The sequence below is a fragment of the Scardinius erythrophthalmus genome (assembly GCF_964197995.2).
Source record: "Scardinius erythrophthalmus genome assembly, chromosome: 2".
NCBI classification, from domain to species: Eukaryota; Metazoa; Chordata; class Actinopteri; order Cypriniformes; family Leuciscidae; genus Scardinius; species Scardinius erythrophthalmus.
In genome coordinates this window covers 47,508,048-47,525,555 of record NC_138222.1, presented here as the reverse complement: position 1 = coordinate 47,525,555, position 17,508 = coordinate 47,508,048, and the positions used below count along the sequence as shown (strand labels likewise).

General features: G+C 37.9%; 1 protein-coding gene across 7 annotated transcripts in view; it reads left to right on the top strand.

Annotated features, from left to right (window-relative positions):
- exoc6b (exocyst complex component 6B) overlaps positions 1–17,508 on the top strand; it is a 94,472-nt gene that overhangs the window by 74,265 nt on the left and 2,699 nt on the right. For 6 of the 7 annotated variants that reach the window (XM_081358863.1, XM_081358862.1, XM_081358866.1 and 3 more), the window contains one exon: positions 13,500–13,612. In XM_081358863.1, coding sequence (XP_081214989.1) covers positions 13,500–13,612 — 113 coding nt within the window. Of the gene's footprint in view, positions 1–13,499; positions 13,613–13,747; positions 13,895–17,508 lie in introns of those variants that run through there. The other variant, XM_081358865.1, reaches the window with a different exon arrangement.

Here is a 17,508-nt window from a genome sequence, read left to right as displayed (position 1 = left end):
TTCTTCTGCAAGGTGCATACAGTTTTGTTTATTAACCTCTAGAGTGCCAAAAGTTACATAGTGTACCTTATAATATTATAAATATATGTGACCCTGGACCACAAAACCAGTCACATGGGTAAATTTTTTAAAAATTTATATATATACACATCATCTGAAAACTGAATAAATATAAGCTTTCCATTGATGTATGGTTTGTTAGGATATGGCAATATTTGGCCAAGATACAACTATTTGAAAAACTGGAATCTGAGGGTGCAAAAAAATCGAAACATTGAGAAAATCGCCTTTAAAGTTGTCCATTTATGTTCGCGATTGTACTGCATTCACTAACAAAAAGAAATGTTGTATATATTTACGGTAGGAAGTTTACAAAATATCTTCATGGAACATGATCTTTACTTAATATCCTAATGATTTTTAGCATAAAAGAAAAATCTATAATTTTGACCCATACAATGTATTGTTGGCTATTGCCACAAATATACCCGTGCGACTTGTGACTGGTTTTGTGATCCAGGGTCACATATAGTCATGGATCACAAGATGTTACAGGCCATAACAATATAATATTTGCTGTAAAAAGTGTCTTATATAGCTGAAAATGTATCTCTAATACAAAATGCAAAATGCATCTCCAATTATAGAATCACTTCAGAAGTTTTGGGTCGGTAAAAACACTAATATTGTGAAATATTATTATAATTTTTAAATAACTGTTTTCTATTTTAATATATTTTAATGTAATGTAATTTATTCCTGTGATGGCGTGGTTGAGTTTTTAGATGCCATTACTCCAGTCTTCAGTGTCGCATGATCCTTTAAAAATCACTCTAATGTGCTGATTTGGTGCTCAAGAAACATTTCTTATTGTTATAAATGTTGAAAACAGTTGTGTTTAATATTTTTGTGGAAACTGTGATTTACATTTTTAGGATTCTTTGATTAGAGAGTTCAATAGAACAGACTTTTCTTGGAACAATGTTACAAGTATTTACTGTCACTTTTGATCAATTCAATTAACAATAAAATTAATTAATTGAATAATTAACAAAAGAAATCATTCTGACTCAACTTTTGAACAGTAGTGGATGTACCCTATTTTTTTTTTTTTTTAACTCATAATTTTTTTCTGATTTGTGACACTATAATTAATCTTCATATTGTTTGTGGTATAGGAGGAAGTTCACCGGTTCAGAGAAATGACTAACGGGAGTGTCCCATTCAAGGAATACTTGCAGTATTAATGTATCATTTGTTTCAAACAGTTGCCTAACATGTGCCAACATGCAGGCTTTGGGGGAAAATGGATTTATACATACTGTAACATCACTTTCTATTAACAGTTTCTATTTGAGTAAAACTGAAAGGCTAAAACCTTGCACTTTGAAAAGTCAAAACGAAAGTAAACTACCATTAAACATTGATTAATGATGAGACACAATGTGATCATTATTGAGAAAGTGGAAATTCTGGCTAATAGATGAGTGAGCATATGGTGCATATAAAGGTTACTTTGAAAATCGAAACCGAACTCTGTCTAGATGTGGGATTTCCAGCCGTTTCCAAAATTGCCGTTTGGTATTTCCCTGTCAAGCATACTGTATGCCTTTTGGAGAGTGAATCACTGCAGTAAAATATCCTTCTGCTCTCTGTGGGATTGCAGCTGTTATGCCACCTTCTTCTCTTATACAATCTATCACTACTGTCAACACTGTTCTGGTTGCATACATTTTTGTATTTAGAGAGATAGTTCACCCAAAAATGAAAAATAACAATACTGGACCCATTATATAGACAACAAAATTTTAAAATATATATAAATATATCTTATTTTGTGTTCCAGAGAAGAAAGTCATACAGGTTTAGACCAACATAAGGGTGAGTAAATGACAACAGAACTTCCCTTTTCTTTTTTTGGGTGAACTTTTCCTTAAAATTTTCCTTATATTTTGAGTTCTGAAAGACACATTAAGCCATGGTGCTCATGTGGATGATGCAAATCCATTTTCCTACCCTGTCTCCACAAACAAAAGAGCCAAAAATGCTTAAATTAAGATTTAAAAAATGTTCTGTTCCTTAAGGACATTCTATTTCACAGTTAATAAGAATTCCAGTCAGTTTCTTGTCATCCACTGGCAGTTCAATGACCATGGACCTGATCTGTAAGGTTATTTTCCACCTTTGGAGGATTGGTGAGTCTAAGACCACCTTTGTCCCACATTCTCTTTTAGTGATGTCAGTAGGATGAACCAGAGTGTGTGTTTGTGTTTTTAATGGAGCCTCTCTGTCAGCCAGTCTCCCTGAACCTTAACCTGCCTAGTTCAGTAGCTGAGGTCAGGCAGTGAAGGTGCGCAGGAACGAAGAGAGATTGAGGATGAAACCATATGGGCCGTGCTCTTCTCCTAACCCTGTTCAGCTACAGCCTCCCACAGATACGCTTTTTTGTGGTTCCTTTAGGGAGAGATAGACAGTTTGAAAGAACCAAGACTGCCACAGAATCTCGATTGTACAAGCAAACCAGCTCTCCCAGATTTTCCTGCCTTTGCTTATAGAAAATATGTGAAAATGAATGAGAAGGAGTGGAAATGTAGGAAGGAGAAAGAAAAGGAAACGACACAGGCAGTGCTCTCCTCAGACCATTTCTCCATAGTCTCACTAAACAAGCCAGTGACAGGTGTCACAGTTTAATCGTCCCCCATTTGCTTCCTCTCAATGCCCAGTGAGTGTGTCACGCTTAAAGCCATCCCCCCTGCTCTTTCTCAATGGTGTGCTGGTGTGTGTCAGTGAAAGGCCTGTTTGAGGCGCTGTCATAGGTCTCCAGGGGTCAGACGGATGAGCTGCCCTGCTTGTATGGAGTCAGTGAGGGAGCAGATATTCTCCGAGCAGGGGGTTGACATCTCTCTTTGCGGCAGGGTCCCATTCAGCCCTATGAGGATGGCACTGATGTGCATCTTCTCTCTCACTCCAGCATGAACACAAACTGTCAACTGATTCTTGCTTCTCCAGCATACCCTTTTCTTTCTTTCTTTCTCTCTCGAATCGAAGGATAGTTCATCCAAAAATGAAAGTTATTTCATCATTCCCTTACCTACATCATTCCAAACAGGTATTATTTTGGCAACACAAATGTCAAGATGTTTTGGCCTTGTGATGTGCAAGAACCAATGAGATTTGACATTAGTTGAAGTTTTTGTTGCCATATTTGATTGTGTTGTGTGCATTGATCAATGCTTTTATTCAATCGAAGAGTAAAAAAGACTTAAATATCAATCTGTTCATCATGCCAAATGATTGTGTTGCTTCAAAAGAATATACCAGTTGAGTCGTGTGGATTAGTTTCATAGTACGTTTGTCTTTTTAGGAACATAAATGTTTTTGACCCCATTGACTTTCATTATAGGGACATAAACACCTGAAATATCTTCTACTGTGTTCCATGTTTGGAACAACATGAGGGTGAGTAAATGATGACAGGATTTCCATTTTTGTGTGAACTATCCCTTTAAGTTAAACTTTTTCTTAAAATGCTTGGAAACCGCTCCAGTTCAAAACAGGGCTTCCCGTTGTCCAGCTGCAGGATTGGAGCTCCACCACTTTTCAAATGTGTAGAATAGAATGTTTTTCTTTTTGTGTGTGTGCTGATATAGGGGTCATTTATGGGACCCACATATTTGTGGTTTTCCCTGTTCTGACCCTTGGTTCTGGTAACTTACACTGTAGGAGCACTGTTTTAGTCAGTTTGGATGGATTTAACGTCCTTGTGCCTTATGTTCCTTTGTTTAAAAACTTATTTATATATTCTGCTTGTCACGCTATTTAATTTTCTTGTTCTGTGGATTTTAGTACAGCTTGACATTCTGGTGTGGCCTTTGATTACCAAAACCTGTGACCTTGGGAGAGAGAAATAGAGGCAACACAAAGAAAGAAGAATACTCTTACGTAGTGTCACAGTGCTGTTCTGGAGGTTACACACTTCGAAGAAAAAAGGGTTTGTCATAGATTTATAAGGTAGCTTTGACCTCTGATTGTAAAGGAGGCAATAATTGGAGAACACAATATCGGGGTAATAGGATAAAGAGACAGGTATAGGATATAGGACAGGTATGTTTGTTTTTATTGATGATTCTTTTTCTATTTTTATTATCGATTGTTATTGTGATACTGTGTTAAAGAGCAAAAGCTTAAGGATTGGTTGTTCCCTGCAGCTTCCCCTGCTTCAGAAGATGTGTTTTTCTATGGATGGATGAATGGATGGATGTTTGAACTACCATCTATAGAATGTTCCATTCAGTTTCTATATTTCCCAGAATGAATTACCGGTGTTACATTTCTTAGAATTCTTAACTTCTGAATTGTACTCAACCCTGATCAACATAGTATATTAGAGGCACTAAAATAAGTTGCTTGTCATTTGGTTTTCTTAGAATATAATTGTAATTGAGTTTTAAAAACTATATATTTTGTGTATAGATTATGCTTTAGTTTTTTAAATGTATCTTTTTACACTTTTTTTTAACAGATGCTTTAATCCAAAGTGACTTGCGCATGATTAACCTCTCAAGAAACATATGCATTTTTAATGTCATCCCATGATGGAACACTTATACATATTTGATCTACAGAACGAAAGACATAGAATCATCCTTTTTAACACTACGTTCATATATATAATACTACTCATGCGTAGTCATTTTAATGTTTTTATGCATGTTTTCCTGCAAACTTCACCCATTGTATTATGTAGAGCACACAGCTGACAACTCTAAGTGATGAGGAAAGAGAATGTGGGAGCGAGTGGGAAGATACATGAATGTGATATTTTGGACAGTGAACTCATTCTGGCCCTGGCGCACGCTGGCTGACCTTCCTCTAGTTAACAGCCAGAACTAGACCAGGTGTAATCACTTTCTCCAGCCTTCCGCCTGTCTTTCCGTCCAAGGGAGAGGGAGAGTGAGCGAGTAGGGGGTGGGCCAGTCGAGTGGCCTCCGGGCGACCCTGCTTGCATTTCCTCGGAGCCAGCGGACGATAAGCCTGACGTGCTATCTGTCTCGCTCTTTTTCCCTCTCCGTCTCTCACGGGCTCAGTTAGGATTGGCAGGTCCAGGAGGGCTTGTATGGTAAAGCAGCAAGTCTCTGTGTTATTCATGTTATACATGCTGGAATTGGGACAGAGAGAGGGGGAGCTGACCCTCTGGTAACCTTGGCTTTGGTCCAGTCAGGGAGTCAGGCAGAATCCAAAGTCTGAGCCGCTTACCCTGTACCATTTTAGATCAGCCCCGCGCCAGGGGCTATGCCCTCACGGGAGAGCCTGGGTAACGGGGGTACAGAAAAGAGACTGGTATTATTTTCCCTTTTACTCCTCTTTTTTTCTCTCTTCCCACCCCCTGTTTCTTTTTTCTCTATTTTTCTTAGCTTATTTTCTCATTCTCCTCCTCCCTCTGTGAATTTCTACTTAAAGGCTTGACAGAAAGGTTGATTTACCGGTCTTGCCTCTTTAGCAACCTCCATCTCAACCCTCATCACCTTTTTACCGGAAAGCACAATGTGTTGTAGACCATTTACAAATGCCAATTTGTTTGTCATTTAGTAAGGTAAATAGGATTTGGTAAATTCCACTGGGATAACAAGCACCAACCTGACCCTAAGTTTAATTTTGTTTTGTTTCTCTCTCTCTTTTTCTCTTTCACTTTCTTTGGCAGCTGTTTATCTGTTTGTCTGTCTTTATGCTGTGGTGATCATGAGTGAGCAGTATTCAGTCTGTAGCCTCTCTTTGACCTTGATCATGAGGGCTATCAGAGTTCACGTCCATAGAGACAGCATCACCAAAAAACTTTTATCAGATTATATCCTTATTCATGCCCTGTGAAAGGGGTAGGAGTTCTGTAATGCTGGTTTATTGTCTGTCACCACAACACGCGCACACAGATCCACATTCCATCTTAATTTTCCTACAGCAGCTGTAAGAGTAGTTTTGATTTGTCCATATCCTGTAAGCTGTAAAAAAGACTATTTCCTTATAAATATGAACGATGAGACACCCTTGGCATAAATATGATTCTGGAAACAACTTTAACAAAAGACACTGTGTGTGTCATGTTGTTAATAAAGCTGTTTTGAATTTGAATATCCCACTTCATTTCATCTTCATTTATCACATTTAGGAATAGAGCGCAACAGTCATTTTCCGGAAGTAAAAATCCCATATTTTCTCCATAGGGAAAATATATATATATATGTGTATATACATATTTTTTTATTGTGTTGAACAGCACAATTCCTGATGAAGAACTGCACTGTTTAGGGGCTTTTTGAAAGTGTTTTTGAAAGACTCTTATTCTCACTAAGGCTGCATTGTGTTAATTCGGTCCTCAAGAAACGTTTCTTATAATTATCAATGTTGCAAACAGTTGTGCTGCTTAACTTTTTTGGAAACCGTAATACATTTTTTCAGGATTATTTGATGAATAGAAAGGTCAAAAGAACAGCTATTAAAATGTAAATCTTTTGTAAAAAAAAAAAAAAAAAAAAAAAATGTAAACAGTACATCTTTGTCACTTTTGATCAATTTAATGCACATTTGCTGAATAAAAGTGTTATTTTTTTAAGTATCGACCCCAAAATCTTACATATAAGTTATGAGTTTATGTACATATATACTTTTGTGCTTCATTGTGGCCTGTTACATAATGAAGGCCCAAATCTATTGTGTACTATTGTCATTTTCCTTTGATATTTAACTCTGAAAAACTGTTGTCTATATGAGTAATTAGATAACATGCTTAGATCATAGAACATAATTCTGACCACATGTATTTAAACATGTTAAAACCTTCTCTAGTAAATATTTCAATGTCATATTTATTCTGTTCTGTGTTCCTTTTAGCTCTCTTTGCACATTGCTGACTCTTTTAGATGTTTGCTACTGGCTCAGCTCTGACCATTCTGTCACACTTCTTCCCAAGCAATAACTAACCTTGTCGGAATAGACAGGAAGGTAAAAGAGAGGTCATGTCTTCCCCAGGCCAGTGCCAAGTTCTTCAGTCTAACAGTTATTAATTACCACTAGCAATTCCTTTAAAACGGGTTGTGTGGAGAAATGGACAGTGAAAATGTGCTCATCCTCCAAATGCAAAATGTTACTGTTTGCACATAAATACTGCTAATTTATTTGTTACCACTCATTCTTAGTTGATCTCTTCTGGATTGGACTGAAAGGGCTTGTGACTGTTTTGTTGTCATATTGACCTGGCAATAACTCTCTTTTCTGAATGGACAGGAAGTTGAAAGTAAGGCCACCTCTTCCCCTAGGCTAACGTAAACGGTCAAACGTCCATTAATTACAGTCGTAACTATTAAAATAGGTGTCAAAACAAGTCAACCAGAAGGTCACAGAAAGTATACAGAGGGACGTGCCAAATCATCTGTTCTGTGACCCAAATACTTATTATTTTATGTAATATAATTTGTATTTATTTATTTCATTATATTTTAAAATAATTTTTATACTTTTGGTTAACTTTTTATAATACTTCAGTCACAGTTTGTCTTTGTCATCTGAGATTTCAATGAACCAGGTTTTAATAAGGTTTACTTCCGAAATCTTTAAATGGTTCAGGAATGGGACAGTTTTGCATTCTGTTGGATTTAGCCACTTTCCTCAGGTCTCTATGACCGCTTCACCACACCATAACCCCAGAGATAACTCTTCCTTGTCTGAAGAGGACAGGAAGGTAAGTTTGAGGCCAAGTCTTCCCCAGACTATGGCTCCTTAGACGTTGTGGCCTCAGGAAGAGGGCTGTTTTTGCTTGTCCCTGATGTGGCTTGCAAACGGAGCGAACAGGGCTGATAACAGAACAATGACCCGAGAGGGGTTCAGCTTAGAGGCGGTGTATCGGCCACCGCAACCATCTCCATCTTGACCACCCTCTGACCCCAACCTCCCTCATGCTTTTCCGACATGCTTAAGAGTTCCCTCCGTAAATTTTCACTTTGCAGTTAGAGATTAGCAGTGTCCTGTAGTGACTTGTACTATACACACCCAGCAAGAGAATCTCTGTATCAATTAAGTATTGTCATTGAGTTGAAAAGGTGGAAAATTAATCTCATGAACTCGGTGTCCTGCGGCCTGTTACAGCAATGTTTGTACCCTTTTTAATCAAGTTACGGCTGTCAGAATACTTCGGACTGGAGCTTCTGCTCTGCTGAGATCCTCTGAAGCCCTCTTGAGAATTCTGGCCAGTCTTAATCATTTAGGTCTCTGCTTCTACTAATGTAATTAAATGAGCCACTCAGTTGTGGCACAGACCCACCAGCAGAAGGGAGCACAGCATCCTAGCAGAGCAGACCAATGGTAAGTGGTCATTGTTCATTTTTACACTCACTCTGATTTTACTCTGTTCAGAGTTCAGTGCAGGGTGAATTCTATTTGAACGAGAGGATCACTATGTCCTACTCACTCTGGAGTACTCTGATGGGTACAGGTCATTACTGCCTCTTTTTGGTACACTCTGTTTAAAGACTTTAAAATGTCTCTGCCATTTATTTTGTTAACATAATATAGCAGCAAAATTCATAATGATAATTCATCCAGATATTAAAATTCTATCATCATTTATTCACCGTCAAAACTGAGATGTTCTTCAAAATATCTTTTGAGTTTTTTTATTTATTGATTTATTCCTTCAAAATTGTGTTAGGATTGTTACGTGCATGTCTCTGTAACACTTAAGATTTCATACACATATTGTCTATTGTGTTTTTTTTTATTTATATTTGTATATATTTTTATTATCTTTGTCTTGTCGCGGTCATTTTGTCTGTGCTGTGGAAGCTTCTGTCACCAAGACAAATTCCTCATGTGTACTGAAAGGTACATACTTAGCAATTAAGCTCATTCTGATTCTTATTCGTTTGTTATCATTAGTTAATGCATTAGATATAAAATTCCAATGACTAATACCTTGTAATTTTTTATCAAAATCCCATAACTTGATCTTCCAGTTAAACAACAAACTTCTCTATGGTGACATGCTTGAATTATCCGATCATTTAGTCAGCTCATACCCCACCCCTTTCTTACAGTCAACTGAAAGTTCAATTCACATACAAAAGTCCCCACCCTGTACTTTTTTCTTTTCGATAACGTCACAAAAGGAATAAAAGATCCATTGCTACTTCTGTTACATTGCAACTTTAATATTGGCCTAGGTTAATAAATGCTATAAAAGCTTTTTCTGTCATTGTTAGCTATATACCTGTATTTACTAAAGATGAGGTATTGTAAAGTGCTGAACATGTTTTTCCTTCCTTTATTTTTATTCCCTTGTTTTGACTCATTTGAGACCTGCACAACATTCTGAGGCAGCAAAGAAGAGGGAGTCTCTTCTTCTCCTGCTCTCCCTCTGCTGCCTCCTCTTCCTTTCCCTCTCCATCATTTTTCTTTTCCTCCTCCACATCATCTTTTTTCCATTATGGACCCCTTTATTTTCTTTTTGTCTTTCTCGTCTCTTATTCCTCTTCCCCACTTTCTCTCGTTTTGATTGACAGATGCTGTCATTCCCAGCACTGGTGCCTCTACGACTTTGTCATTTTAAAGTGTTTTTTTTTTCACAGACAGCGAAAGCAAACGTTCAACATTGTTAATCTTTTTTGATTGACATGTCGTTTCCCTGCAGTTAAGAGCATGTTTGTTTGCATAGACTGAGATTTGTGTTTGAGTGTCTCATGCTTACTGTTTGCTGGACACTTTAGCATAGATGGAGTCTAAACCAGGATAACCTCTATGGATAACCTCTGACCTTGTGTGCTACTGCTATGTGGACTGAAAAATGGCTTGAGAAACAGGGAGCCACTTTTCCTTTTTTCAGTACTCAGATACTCCTTATCATTTTCCTCCAAGTGGACTTTGACCGTCTGATGTTGAATGATGTTTTAGTTGCTCCTCCTTCCCTTTTTCTTTCTTTCCACTCTTCTCTCTACATTCACATGATCCAGAGCCATGGATAGCTGAGCTAAGTGTTTTTGATTCAGACCTCTCTCTGTTGGTTACATGTGCAGGTTAATGTCAAGATAAGACCTGCCTTTTCTCATTAACGTTAACAGATTTCTCACAGAAACTTCTAGAAATAATCATATAAGCGGTGATGGTATGAGGATCAAAATGCATGTTAATTAGTAGGCACCTTGAGGGTTGAGTTCAAAACCACCCGCTTGATTGACTAGGGGTGGACAGGATGATTGGGGATCATAATTGTTAGTCATTCCATAAAGTTTGCAACCCACCATCTGATTTTTCACCAGTATTTGTATTAACCATAGACCCAACAAATCTGCTCTTATCCAAACCTTTTGAATGTTTAATTGATCACCTTGTACTTTACCCAAAAATGAAAATTGTCATTATGTACTCGCTCTCATGTCATTCCAAAGTCTTTTGTTCACCTTTGAAACACAAATGAAACAGGTTTGTGTGTGTGTTTCAAAGATGATCAAAAGTCTTATGGGTCTGAACAACATAAGGTTGAGTAATGATGACAGACTTTTCTTTTGTTTTCTTTTTTTTAGCCAACTATCCCTTAAAACTGAACACTTGTTGCTCTTTTTACTGACTACATCAGAGAAAACACTGGTGCACTTAAAGGTGTTCTGGATATCTCATGTTTATATTTGCTCTTCCCAGCGGAGGTTTACTGCTGCTGTATCTGTATCGGATTTGCTCGTCGTTCACATTTATGACCGGTCACTTGAGCCCTATTTGCTGCGGTTCAAATCACAACTCACATACCAGCCCATTGTGACTCAACCCATGTTTAGAAGACATTTTTATTAACATGCAACCCGAAGCTGTACTCTACCAGATAACTGTATAGGCATTTTTGAATATAGGTCAGGCAATCTGTATATTTAACTATAGATACTTTGGCCCCATTTTCTCTCTTCCTCCCTTCTAGTTTGTTTTAGCAAAGTGGGGTTGTTGTTATTTCTTTCTTTACTAGGCTGATCTCTCTTTTCTATGCTGGTTATTATCAATGTTATCATTATTCAGGCTTAAGCTCAACTAACTTTGGCCTGCATGAGCCTCTGGGGCTGATAGTTCCAGAACGCACTAAACAACACTGAGAGCCAGAGGGCAGCCAGAGGTGAGAGGAGAACTAACGAGAAAAGGAGTGCGAGGAGAAGGCATGGATGAATTAATAGTGGCAGTGATGGCACAAAGAGAAAAAAAAAACAATTCAGCATTAGTGACTAGAGAACACAAAACTAACCGACTTAGAGGTTAAGAACGTTATCCTTTCATCTTAGTTTTACATAGCAGCACATTTGCATCGACTTCATGAAGTCATAATGAATAATTATACTCTGTTGGCTGGTTATTCACAAGCCGTTTGTAGATGGCTACTAGGTTACTAGGGCATAGGTAACTAGATCATTACATAACAAACTTCCCCACCAGGGCATTTTTAGATTTATTGCATGAGTAAAGTGGCAAATCAAACCTTGTTTTTCCAGAACACTGCCAGAAAGTGCAACAAGTCTAAGGGGAGAAAAGAATAACACGGCAGTCAATTCCCAACAGCCCCAGGCTATTAACGAGAAAAGTTATTCCTGCTATGTTCCAAACAAACAAGTACGACGGTCGGAATAACTGTTATAAGCCCTTATCCAAACGGCCCAGAGAGGAGAGAGATAGTGTGAACGAGGGGTGACGCTGAGGCTGTGAGGGAAACGAGAGCAACACATCAATGTGCAACGTCATGTTTTCTTTTTTTGCTCCCTTTCTCTCCATCATTCTTTCTTTTAGAAGAATGAGAGGAAGTGATAATCCAGCGCCCGCACGCCCCCATGCCCCAGCTCCTCTCTAGCGTGGCCCTCTGTTTGTTCAGAAAGGGGCCGATAACACTGTCGGGGGTCACGCCGAGGTCAAAGAGAGAGACCGAGTGGAAGTTCATTGGGAGGTGAAGGCGGAGCGGAGAGGCAGAGCGGAAAGGTGAAACCCAGGTCATGGACGAGTTTGACACACTAGCTAGCGCTATGTGGAATGCAAGTGCATTCAGATTACAAATGACAGCGGCAAAACCTGGCCTATTTTTCTCTCTCTCCTCTCCTCTCCTCTCCTCTCCTCAGCCTTCCTCCCTTGGTGGGTCTGTATAGACCATGCTAGCGGGAAGAAGAGAAGAGAAAGGAAAAAACAAGATATGTATGCAAATCCAGAAATCACTTATCTCACGCAGGTGCTTATCTGCCATCGCACAGGGTGTGTGTGTGTGTGTGTGTGCGCGCATTGTTTCATGAGAAGTTTTGTTTGAAAATACAGGTGGTTGAATTTGTTGTTTATTAACATTTTGATTTCAGTCAGACATACAATACTTGCTCACGTAAATGCTTTAGTCTGACTGCCGGTCTTTTCTTTTCTTCTTTTTTTTGAAAAGTCGAAATAAAGCTGCGGTCACATTTACTGTTGTTCACCGAATTTTTGCTGGCAAAATTCAGTCACTTCAATAGTAATCCACGCAATCATGAATTCTCCATGCAGATTGCGCTGTGGGTTCAAGTTGGTCACTCAGATTGACCCAACAGAAAGTTGTTTGGTTTGAAAGCTTTATTGTGCTTTATATACCCCTACACTATTGACAATAGACAATGGTCCTTTTTTGCCGTTGAAATTTTGCCCGACACCTTAGCAGAACTTGATAATGCATTTATAGCGTGGCTTCATCCAGCATGTATACACTTCAATCAAAACTTCATCAGCTTGGTGCACTTATTTGCACATGTGCACATATCTGACATATATTTAATAAATATTCATTGTATACTTGTTTGGAAAGACCGATTAAGCTCGACTTCATAAAAACCTGCTTTAGCTCAATAACAGTGTATTTAACATACTTAAAGACATTTCTTTGTGCACACATAGGCATATATGGTTTCATGTGTCCTTTATGCGTGTTTACGGTTGAATACAGAGGTTGTTGTGTATTCATTTGCTTTTTTTTTCTGTTGGCAAGTTCTGATGACATGTTTGATTGTGTTTGTTTGCATTCCCAGCACTGAATCTGCGTCTAAATGTGTGTGTGTTTGTGCGAGTGGGTTTGCTTGGGAGGGAGGAATGTGCTCTGTTGTTTATTGAGCCAGTGCTGAGGGGTGCATTTTTGGCCAGGCTCCAGCAAGGTCAGTAGCTGGCCGGGTCAATCACGGGTCATTACCGGCCCATTATCGGGTCAGGTCCGGGTCAGAAAGAGCCCTGCATTCAGGGTGAAAGAGTGTAAATGGCTGTTCTCTCTTTAACCTCTCTCCATTCTCCTCTAATCCCCTGCTTTGTCATGTTGCTTTCCCCTGTGTCTCCTCTATAATCTCATTTAAGAGGCCCTGCTCACTTATGTAACATTGGGAGAAGTGAACTGGCCTGATCTAACAAGGGCCAGTGATGGTGTTTAATGAACTTTAATGATCTCTCTTTGTCTTGTCTTTCCCGCACCACCACCATCCTGGTTTTAGTTACTGGATCTCTTCACTCAGTGGGACTGGTCCACGTATCTGGCTGACTACGGCCGACCCACCTGCAAGTACCTGCGAGTCAATCCTCACACGGCTCTAGCCCTCCTAGAGAAGTGAGTCTCACACTGATCTCTTTCTCCTCTCATCTCTCTCTCATCAAACCACATGCACTTACTTTAAGACATCTGATCAGATGCAAACAGGTTTTTTCTCTTTCTCTCATTATCTTATGTGTTACTCATGAGTAGGATTTCTCGATCGTAAGTATTCTGCATTTTGTTGATGTGCCCTTACATTGGTGATTTTCATGAAATTTCCAGGTTATATTTTACCTCCCAAAATAAGAATAGGAAACAATATTTTACATAAAGAAAATAAATGGGTTTTCGTGTTTTGTGGGGACATTGCATAGACATAATGATTTTATACTGTATAAACTGTACATTATATTCTATCCCCAAACCCTAAACCTACCCATGACTTACCCAAGAATTTCACTTAGACACGTTTTCCTCATGGGGACCAAAAAATGTGCCCACAAGGACTTCAGATATTGCCATCTTTGTGAGGGCATTTTCCCCATAATGTAGGGAATACCTGAACCACACACACACACAACAGTAATAGTAATACATTATATATGTTTTTTATTTTATTTTTATTTTTTAATTTTGGTGTAAAATACGACCTGGACATTTCTTACAAGTTTTTTTATAATCACTCACATGATCAGTGTGTAATCAGTGTATGCTTGCAGGGTTTGGTACACTTTATGATTTTGCTCTACGTTATGTAAGAAAGAGTGTCAATGTTAGTGTTTGCATGCTGTTTATTAAAACTCAGTACATGTTTGCATAACGTATGCATTCCTCAATGTTGTGTGTGTGTGTGTGTGTGTGTGTGTGTGTGTGTGTGTGTGTGTGTGTGTGTGTGTGTGTGTGCTAGACTTGTGACCCCGATCACTTCAGCTTTCTTCTGTCGCTCTCGGTTTCTTTCCCTCCCTCCCTCCCTCCTTCCCTCCTTTGTCTGTCCTCTTGTATCTGTGATATAAAACAGCAGTGGATTGGTATTACACAACACACACACACACTCTCACACACACACGCACACAAGTATCCGCCTGATCCCATTTGAGCTGCACTTACCTCAGCCTTACCCTCTTGCCCCTCTTTCTCAGTGAAACTGATCTGTATTATTTAGCCTGGCCAGAGTTAGCACACTACTAAGCACGAATATTGTGTGTGTGTCTGTCTGTGTGTGTCTGTGTCTGTGTGTGTGTGGAATCAGAGCACAACCTGTTCGCTGAAGAGAAAAGTTTTGTTTATTGGAGTGTACTTAAAAAGAAAAGGCTTTTTAGTTACTTAGAGAGGGGAAATGAAGATTAAATATAAGAATATGAGTTTTAGTTTGTTTAAAAAAACCTCATCCAATAAAATCATGATTGTTTGTAAGTGGAGGAAGCATCTGAACTGAGGAAGTGAAGTCAGGGAAGCAGTGATGTGGTTGTGTATCACCTCATTGCAGGGATGGGCAATATATTTTACTGGAACTGGTTAAATGTCCCATTTTTGTACATCCAGAAGAGGAAAAATATAAAATGGAAACGCATTAAACTCAGTTGGGTGTGGGTAGTTTTTAATAAAAACATTAAATATATTGTCTCATTCATTAATATTAGTTTAGAATATAGACAAATCTTATATTAGGTTAATTGTCTAGATTGGCAATATGTTTAATCTGCAATTTGCCAATTCGATAATTCAAAGCGACATCAAAAACCACAAATCCCTTTACTCTAAGGCTATAAATATCACAATCAGCTGCTGGGTCATTATTTAGTACAACTAAATATCTACATGATGTTTATCTAAAATAAGCATTTTAAATCAGTGCATTGACCAAGTGCTGTTTGCCACTGCACTGTAAACAAAATTATGATTTTTCACGAATCTTTTGTCAAATCAGCTTGGGTTCATAAACATTGTTCAGATTACATAACTGTTAGAGTTTCTGTTAAATAAACTAATCTCTGTCTTTGTATCAACTTAATTTTTTTGTTTAAATGAACTCAAAATCTTTAGGCAACCAGGTAAGGCTACTTTAATTTAAACCAACAAATCATTTTCACAGTGTGATTGTGTCTTTAATCATTTCTGTGCATGATGTTAATCTAATGCCACATCCACAATAATACGTTTTAATTTAAAAAATTAATTCTGTTTAGTTTTGTTTTCGCTGGAGGAAAACAATAGTGTGATGAGGAGTGAACGCAGCGAAAAATTTACAGTGGAACCTGGTACCGGCAACATGTGAGAAGTGCATATGCAAGTGAGGGTACGCTACAGCTTAAAATATAGAAGTGCCTGTACTGCGTACCAGTCCGTACCGGCCCGCTTCGAGCACTGGTTATGACCCAGAAATGTGTTACAAGCTGTTCTGATGGGGTCATAGACAGCGACACAAATATGGTTTCTACCCTGATATAGTTTTGTAAATGCTTAATAAAAATGCAATTTAAAAGTTGCATGTTGCAATTTAAATTTATTTTACTACATTCTTAATTATGAAAATTAATAGACTGTTGTGAATGTCAATTTCAAAAGTTCTAGTTCTCCATAGCAGCTATCCACATAAGGCCAGTGCCCTCATCGTCAAAAACATGGAGCAAAACATGGTTTGTGCCACCTACAATGTTTTGTGGAATGAGTTATCGGCAACCGAGTGCAGTCTGTCGTTTTAATCATTTTAATCAACAATTTTGCTTTTTGGTCAGGTCGATAGCTAATCTCCAGTGTAAAATCCTTGCCTGAAGCAAAACCAGTTGAGAATCACTTCTCTAATACTCTGTCCGCCTCCATCTCCACTTGTTTGTTGAACTCCAGAAGCGAGTCACAAACTCTCATGCTCAACAAAGCAAGCATTCCTCACTAGGCGGTGGTGATTCTTATCACCATGGTAATCACAGGCGGCTCTGTAAAAAAGCAGTGATGCTCACTATGGCAATACAGATATGTGTCCGTGGTGATGGCTATCTCGCCTAATAACATTTAGTGAATAAGACTCGCAGGATGAGTTGATAGAAAAAGAACGATTGGATTTGTGGCTGGTGGTGATCATGAAATTGTTTCTGTAACAGAGTGACTCTTTTTTTCACAATATTTGTAACTTGCATTGTGTTTGAAAGGTCTGTAAATTTTAATTAAATGTTTTTTTTTTTTCAACAAAGTTTAGTTTTGCCATTTTCTACCCACTGTCTAACCCTAAACAGGCTGTTTTTGCTAATGTACTTTTTAAACTTCCATATGTACACTGCCGTTCAAAAATGTAGGATCTTTTTAAAAAAAACCTAATTTTATTCAGCAAGGATGCATTAAATTAAAAGAGATCTGTGCATTAGTGTGGATACAGCTTATTAGATCTCCCGCTGTCTATGATGTCATCAGTAAAGCTGAGAAAGAGAAAAATCATCAGCTCTTGAATGGAGAACGTTCAGTTCTCAATTCTTAACATAAAATTGTTTTAATTTATATTTTTAATTTGTAAAAAGTTCATATAATTACAAATGTAATAAAAAAAAAAGATTTTAAGATTTTCAAGTCAGTAAACTAATTAATTAATAAAAAATAAAAAATCGTTTTGGAATCGGATCGTGACTCGGAATCGGATTAGATCATGAGGTGCCTAAAAATTCCCACCCCTATTAAGCAGTTTTCAAAATTGATAAGAAGTAAGGTATGATTCTTGAGCATCAAATCATCATATTAGAATAATCTCTGAAGGGCCATGTGACACTGAAGTAATGATGCTGAAAATTCAGCTTTGCAATCACAGGAATAAATTAAAATGCATTAAAATAGAGAACAGCTATTTTAAGTTGACAATATTACAGTTGACTTTGATCAAATAAATGCAGCCTTGGTTAGCATGAGACTTTTAAAAGCATAAAAAAATATTTTGAACAGTAGTGTAAATGATTTCTGTTTACATTTAGTTTTTATTGATGATTTGC